This window comes from Chiloscyllium plagiosum, unplaced genomic scaffold (genome assembly GCF_037043375.1).
Source record: "Chiloscyllium plagiosum isolate Xiang-an unplaced genomic scaffold, Cpla_swu_hap1 HiC_scaffold_13, whole genome shotgun sequence".
Classification (NCBI taxonomy): Eukaryota; Metazoa; Chordata; class Chondrichthyes; order Orectolobiformes; family Hemiscylliidae; genus Chiloscyllium; species Chiloscyllium plagiosum.
The window spans coordinates 82,450,803-82,459,046 of NW_028270151.1; the positions used below are offsets into that span (position 1 = coordinate 82,450,803).

The window sequence follows — 8,244 nt, forward strand, 5'->3', positions numbered from 1 at the left end:
CTTTAAGATTAACACTTTAAAAAAAAACCTCCATATTCAGTTCCAACGAGTATCATCATAAATTACAGCACCCAGATAAGGGCTGGAGAATGTAATAAGACACGAGATGCTGTTTTTATATTGAATTGCACCTTGGGCGATAGTGCAGAATACAGAGGGAAAAAAAAACTTCTCCGAGCATATGTTCTTGGCAGATAAGTAAACAATCTGGATGTGAAATGAAAATTTTAATTAGGGAAGTAATACCATTACACCTCAGTGTGCTAATCCTATACCCAGCACCGTGACACTACACAACCCCATAAGCAGAGAGAGAAAGACATTAAAGAATCTAGCCTCACATCATCGTCCTTCACAAAACAATTGTTTTCATATTTTACTTTTTTTAATTAATGCCGTGATACGCCGCCTGTAATTATTAATTCTGTGATTCCCTCTTATTAAGCATTGCATCCGTCAGAATGTTTCATGTTATCCTTTAACCGGCCATTTGATATGCTTATAGAATTTCACTGTTACTTATAATTATTGTACAAAGGTATTTACATGTGAGAGCAGCCGGCCCCCTCTCTTTCTCGGTGGTCTTCGTTTCTTTTTAATCGCTTTGAAATTCTAATAATCTATTCCCCTGACCCCGACGAGGCTTTTTTTTTGCAAGAGTTGATTTGATCCCTGAACCATTAACAAACAGACGTTCGCTGGTTTTCTTTTTATTAACAAGGGAGGGGGGGGGGGGGGGTGATCCAATCTGCACTGGGAGTCGGGGGGGGAAAAACAGAATTGAGAAGCCGTTGTATGTTTAGGACGAATGAAGTGACATTAGCAACACAAAAAGGGAGAGAGGGAAGGTGATAGGGCATGTGAAGAGGCAACTGTAGGAGCATGGTGGGGTGGGAAAGCAGGACAAAGCATCAAAATATGGTAGAGAAAGATAGGTGAGGATGGTGGGGGTGGGGGGTAGGGGGGAATTTGGGGAAAGGAAAGCAGGCTAGAATTCTAACGCGTTTCTTGATTTCACGACAAATGGAAAGCGTATGAGGAGAAAGCAAGCGGAGTTCGGGTGACACTTTGTGCCCTGTCCCAGCACAGACAGCAGGGGAGTTTGGGAACACAGCGAGTTCCCTGTCTGATTCCTAAATCCGCCTTTGGAACTGACTTGATTTCCCGAAGCTGCCTAGTGTTATGCAGCGAACATCACCGAGCACCACGCGGTGTTTACAGTGTGTGTTTAGAACCCAGTCAGCTTTGCAACTCTACAGGGCGAGACTATTATTCTAAGATTTTTTTTCGAAAAAACAACAGAGCCAGCATCGAAATCAGAAAAGTGCAACGCATTTGATCCAACTCCTTGCGCGTTGGGCCCTTTAACTTTTCCAACTTTGTAACTGCTTTTTGAAAGTGTGTGTGAACGAGTCCAAAATGATTCATTTCCCTCCCCCTGCCTCTGCTATATTCAGAGCTGGCTGGTGCTCTACGATAGGATTTCAGAGGTTGGATCGGACTGCTATTGCAACTCCTCAACTTGGTTTCCCTGCCCGTGAGTTTCCCCAACTAATTTCCCCACAACGAATTCCCAGCTTCTGAGTGTCTAACCTCTCTCCCCCAACACCAACCCCATCACCCCCGGAGCTGGAAAGAGGTTCCTGCTTGGCTTGGTCTTTCACTTGTCAGTGAGGTGTATGGTTGTATCCCGTCGGAGAGACCTTGTTAGGAACTGGGCCGGTCCAGGGATGGTCTACCCACGCATCTGAGGGCGAGAGGCTGTCGAATCGAGCAAGACTCTGGTGGAGTAGCCACAGAGCATTCGGGCCGAACGGCCTGTTTCTATGCTGCCAATGTTCTTGCCTCATTCAAAACATCAGTCACTCTCTGCAAAGGCATGCGGGCGTTCACTTTTGTCTTAAATGCACGTTCCATTTTCCGTCTTAATTTCTAACCCCCCCCCCACCCCCCCCCCCCCCCCCCCCACCTTGGTAACTTTATAATGTCCCTGTTTCCCTTCACCCACGTTGGTAAAGCGGAGCGGAAGGTGGGTGATTGAATTCAGAAACTCAGTGTTATTGTAACCCGAAACCCAGCGCTAAGTGTTTGGAAATCCGAAGCACCAAGGAGTGCTGTTTGTTCCTCGTCTGCCTAATGATTTTTATTTTATTTTTAGTTTTCTTTTGCCGCGCTCGACAGAACCCCCCCTCCCAAAAAGAGATTTCTGGATGGACTGGTTTCACAGGAGCTAATTCTCCCTCAGGGGCGCCAGGACTCGTCAATTGACATCAGACTGCAGTTCATTCAGGTGTCAAGGCGATTAGCAAAAGTAGATTTGTTTTGTTAAAAAGAAGGGGATTGCTTGTTAGGGTGTGAATGAACCGGTCTGATAGGATTAATCGGCGAGTTAAACTGTTAAAAAAAACTACTCTCTTGCTTGAAGTGACAGTCGTGATTTGGTACCATTTATCCCAGCCTCTTACATGTCGATGTGGACATGTTTGGGGTCAGTTTTGGCGCAGTAATTGGATCATGCTTCAGAATATTTTAATGGGGGAGGATGGCGTGAGGAAAATGGCCTGTCGTGATTTCCGCGGTCTGAGCATTTCCGATAAACGTTCCGCACTGACAATCTCGCACAGCTCCTAGCGCACAGGCTGTGGGCAGAAGTCGCTTGTGAGGCGGAAGTGACAGTGGATTTAACGTCCCTTTGAACAGCCAACACCAAATTCGAATGTGAAATACCCAAATCACAACTGCATCTCCACTATGTTGTTAGCCTGAACAAATCAGAGATATGAGATAGCTGAGTCTCAACCGTCCTTGTTCATCTGTTACAGGATCAACCTTTTCATTTCATTACAATAAGTCTTTTTACCTTATACCAAAGCAAACTAGACTGAAGTCTTAAGCATTAACCTTGTTCAAACCTGTTAATTAAGAAGGACTTCATGTGTCTGACTCTCACCGTATTACTCGTTATTCTGCAGGGGATCCGTTTTCCTAATTCCTCATAGTTAAGTACTATGCCCCCCCCCCCCCCCCCTCCACGCCACACCAATCTCCCCCACCCTCAATCCTGTTATGGTCATTGTCCGGGTTTGTACCGAGCCCACGACCAGGCGAGCGAATGTAACCCCGCACAGGGGAAGAAGGGGTCAATTAGCAGCATTATCCAGAAAGGGGGCCCAATCATACATACACCATGCCACTGATCTGTTTAAATATGTCTTCTTAAAATCTAATCTTCATCCCGCATTGTAAGTTAGTGAGTCCAATGTTAGTTTGGCGATATTACTGAGCCGGAAGTGCAGGCGACTCAAGTTGTGAAAAGTTAGGAATGTGGGAAAATTAAGGATGGGCGAATATGTTCTATCAGAGTTAAAGCGAGTTACAGAGCTGGGAAATAGTTACAGCCGAAACAACAGTAGAAATGCTGTGTAAAACGGATTTTAAAAATACTAAAACCATTAATTATTCGATATTGTCTTTTGCAATTTTTAAGTCAAACTCTTGGGTGTGTTACAAATGAGGGCTTAAAAATCCATTACCTGAAATCTTTTTTTTAGCTATAATGAACGCCAAAACCAAAACGCATTTAAGCCTGGTCTGGAGTTCTCGCATAAAGGTGCCTCTGATGGCCAGTATTCCTCCAAACAGCAGCCCCGCTTTCTCCATGGGACTGGGAGGGTTGAGGTGAGGAGGTGGGTAGGGAATGGCAGGAAAGGGGGTGTAGAGTCTGTTTGTTGGACGTCTTCTTCCCAATCAATTTCGCTCCCTTTCTAATCCAGCAGCCATACTCATCAAGGAATCAATTCAGAAATGTATCAGTTTGGATGGCTGTGTTTGGGAGAAAGTCAGTTTCTCCGCTAATCACTTCCAAATCCTACAAATCTCGCAGTTGGCTTTTTAAAAAACGCTTTTACAAATTATCACGAAATATAACAGTTTCACTGAATGGCTCGTGAAGGTAACATTTTTCTTGCTAATTCGAATCACACTGACTCCTCTCAGCCAGTTCTGGCGAAATGTTTATTGTGATTCAAAACGTACGCCGTTGTCAATAAAAATTCGGCGTATAGACTTTTGTTTTGTGTGTGTAGACATCTTGTCTTTATTTAAAACATGACCTTTGTTCAACAATTGAACAGAGTACGAGGTAAAATCCTTCTGAATACAACTTGTTTTCGAGACATCATTTTTTTCCCCCTTTGAAACATATTTAAATCTGCATTTCTGAACAGAATAGCTAGAAGTAGCGATTTCACGTCTCAAATTCGGTCGAAAATTAAAAACCGGGTGACTGGGGAGTTGGAGAGAGGGGATAGGACTGGCATCACCCCCCCCCCCCCCCCCGAGAAATGAAAAAAAAATGTGAGAGCTACCTTTAATAAGGCAAGTCTGTCCTCACTTCCAATAACATGGTTAAAAAGGGATTTCAATTCCTGTAGAAATTGGCAGACAGTTTACTTATTACTAAGTGGCAACGTTTTAACACAAGTCTCATTTCGGATGTGCAAAAGGAAATATGAAGACGTTGAAATAATTCAGTTCTAAACCCAAAAAAAACACGTGGTATTATAGTCCACTATACATGATAATAAATAAAACCGGCACTGCTACTTTTTTCACAAAAAAGTGGCAGCTGTTTCGAACAGAAACATCTACAATTCAACACAGTCGCTCATCCGCCGTTAAGTCGCGCGGGTGCCCAGGCAGGATTCAGAATCCAGTCGCAAAGTTGCCTTACTTTAGAGTCCGCAGTCAGACTTATAAGACAAAATGGGGAGAAAAAAAAAAGTTCCGTTTTGTAGGAGCGTTCGCTGTACATGCAATGTCAGGTATCACACCAAAAGCAGGTTTGTTCGCGCTTGCTTTTGTTTTAAAAGACCGGAGCCTTTCTCTCGGCTGTGCACATTGCAAGTACGCCCGGAACCAGGGGAAATCATGTCCTGTTTTGTTTATTCTCTGAAACAATTCAGTCCCAGATCTGAGCAATTTACTGTTCCGGCGGTCTCCCCTTCCAGCCTCGGTGTTTCGAATGTCTCTTTGTACACATATACATATATATATAATATATTTCTTCTTCTTCTGATTGTGTTTGTGTTGTACATGCAATGTAAAATTCCAGTTCGCAAGATAAGTCTTTTTAGGTGTGTGTTTTGTTTGTTCGTTTTTTGCTCTGTCGTGTGTTATGTGCGTCTATCTAATCGCTTGTTTTGCTGCAGGTTTTATATGGCAGCTGCATGCGCCGAGGTATAAGGGTCAATGCCGCCTTTGGTCATTCCTGGGAAGAGTATGTAAGCCACGGGAGGTTGCAAAGTGGAGGCGGACCAGGCGGTACAGTTACAGGGGACCACGTAGCCGGGGTTGGTCGGCGAGGGGTGGGTGTGCGTGTGCTGACTAGGACAGCTCAAGCTCCCGAACGCTCCGCTTTGGTAACCCAGGCTGGACGCGTAGGGCAAGGTGGTGGCCAGGCTGTGAGGGACGTCTGTCATCTTCTGGATGGCGCTGGAACCGAACTGGCTGGGGTCGAGCAGCGAGTAAGGCGCCGAGGTGGGCGGCAGGAAGGTTCTGGCTTTGTCCGAGGCGCCCAGGAGCGAGTCGGCGGCGGACATGGAGAGTCCCGCGGCTTTCAGGTGGTCGCCGTCGCCCAGGTAAGGCAGCGGGAAGACGTACCTGTCCTTCTTCAGCAAGTTCTTGGGCTTGCGCCGGGGCCGGTACTTGTAATCTGGGTGCTCCTTCATGTGCTGAGCCCTGAGCCTCTTGGCTTCGTCGATGTACGGTCGCTTCTCCGCCTCGGAGAGTAGCTTCCACTCGGCCCCCAGCCTCTTGCTGATCTCCGAGTTGTGCATTTTCGGATTGTCCTGGGCCATCTTTCTCCTCTGGCCTCGGGACCAGACCATGAACGCGTTCATCGGCCTCTTAATGTGGTCGGCTGGTTTGGACATGCTGGCGTTTAGGGGGGAGGTGGGGGGGTGGGGTGGAAGGGGTCAGGGGGTGGGGGGGAAGGGGGGGGGGTTAAGGGAGGGAGGGGGCAATAGAGGAAGGGGGTGCCGGTGAGGCGGAGGGGGGCTGTTTTGTTTTTGGAAAGTGAGCAGTCCCGAATTCAAAGCGACAGACCAGCTCTCACCTGTCAGAAAGGAAGCGAGGCCCAAAATAGGTGTCTATAGACACATAAAAATCACAAAAGTCTTCAACAAATCATTGCAGTGGCCCCGTGATGGAACAAAGGTATCTTCTTCCTTGTTTGGCTGGTTCTTTTCAAAGCCACGCTGATTCGGAGATCGCAAAAGGTCTGAGTTCGTCAGTGAACTTCGATGTTTGACTCACTAACTCTTGTTACACTCAGATTTGTTCATTTCGTTCTCTCTCTCTCTCTCCTTCTCTCCCTCCGTGCTGCTCCCTCGAAGGTGCCCAGTGAGTCACGGCACCTGGACGGAAAATGAAGCGCCCAAACTAGTGAATTGTCAGGCCGAGAGCGGCGAAGTTCAAAGCTGCTGATGTTGGGTTTGTGAAGTGCGCTCGCAGTCCGCACGCAAAATGACATAATCACAAGGCGTTCACCAATCTCCCTGGGCATCCAATAGAGAGAGAGAGACAGGCAGAGAGACAGAGAATAGTACTCAAAGGAGAGTCAAAAAAAAGATAGGAACTATTGTCCGAGAAAAGAGGACGATTAACGAGAGAATAATTCTCGTCCTTTACATCATTTGTTAAAACACACACACACATACAAACACGTACACACACACTCACAGACACACACACACAGCCGGACACAGATACACACATGTACACACACACAGACACACACACAAGCACACAGACAGACAGATAGACACACACACGCACGCACACAGTTTGAAATGATAATATAAACTGAGTTTTATTACTGGCAAATATGAAGTGCATTTTCTTTTGGTTTATTTGAAGAATTAAATGTGTTCCACTGACTTTTTTCTCTCTCTCCGAGAATGAGACAGCTAACAATGGAGAAAGTGACTGGACTTTATTTTGCCCCTTTTATTCGCCGCGGGGTTGTGTGGGGACTGTACCCGGCAGGAGGTAAATCTTAGCCCCAGTCTCATTTGAAGGAGATCACGGGCCTCCTAGTACATTCTGTTCCTCAGCCGCTGATTCACAGGGTTAGGTAAATTAGTTTTAAACATCGCTCATCACAGTCGTTAATCATCAATTGCAAATAACAAATAACGACTTTGCGGTTTCAAGGCATAACCCTTTTCCAATAATATTGTATTTTGTGCTGTAACACATTTTTACAGACGGTGACGAGTCAAGTCGGATGCCTTTGTTTCTAAGTTTTAATAGTTCAGCATTGCAAATGCTTAGAAGTCTACAATTTAAGATTAAAACTATACCAATCGAACGGTTAGGTTCAATTGCCTTGCGCCCGGGATCATTGATATAACTCTGCTTCTAACGTACCCTGCCTCGGAAAAGAAAAGCTGAGAGACCAGCATTGTGGCAGAAAATCCTGACATTTCTGAGCCGCCCCAGGTAACACACAACGAAGAGCTCTCCTTCCCTTTTCGTCGTTAGCAAAAGATTGCGGGGGGGGGGGGGGGGGGCGAACAGAAAACCTCGCAAATCCAAATTAAATCAGCTATCATGCACCATTTAATACATAATTGCCTGGGAAATGCCGAGTTGCCCCGAGGGGAGGCTTTCTGAAATGGAGACAATTGTCCGTGTTTCTCCCCAGAGACCTGTGTGTGTGTGTGGGGCTTGGTAGTTCCAGCACCTGTCTCCCGGCCCGCTCAGGGAAGCCGCCAGCAGACTGCATCGCGCCGCTCTCTCGACCCCCTCAGCCGCCGCTAAATCCGAACGATAAACCCCAGTGCTAGCTTTCTGCCCTCATCCGACCCCCGCCCACTTCGTGATCGCTTCCTTATCCCCATTCACCCTGTGATCACATTTCTCTGCTCCGTGTGATCAATTACTCTCCCTGTGATCGATTTCTGTTCCCTGTGATCACTTTCTCCCTCCACTGGTCACTTTCTCTCCCACTCCTGAATGATTTCTCTCCCTCTCTGATCAATTCCTGTTTCCTGTGATCAATTTCTCTCGCCTTTGTGATGACACACTTTCTCTCTCCAACGGTCACTTTCTCCCCCCCCCCCCCCCCCCGTGAACAATTTATCTCCCCTTTGTGATCAATTTCTGTTCCCTGTGATCACTTTCTCTCCCCTGCGATCAATTTCTGATTCGTGTCACTTTCGCCTCTGTGATGACTGTCTC

The 8,244-nt window shown here is 46.5% G+C and overlaps 1 protein-coding gene across 1 annotated transcript; it reads right to left on the minus strand.

Moving 5' to 3' along the window:
- Window positions 1-3,995: 3,995 nt before the first annotated feature.
- sox14 (SRY-box transcription factor 14) lies at window positions 3,996-6,494 on the minus strand. The gene has a single exon (XM_043702899.2). The coding sequence runs from the start codon at window positions 5,931-5,933 to the stop codon at window positions 5,214-5,216; it is 720 nt and encodes a 239-aa protein (XP_043558834.1). The 5' UTR covers window positions 5,934-6,494; the 3' UTR covers window positions 3,996-5,213.
- Between the last annotated feature and the right edge of the window lie 1,750 nt (window positions 6,495-8,244).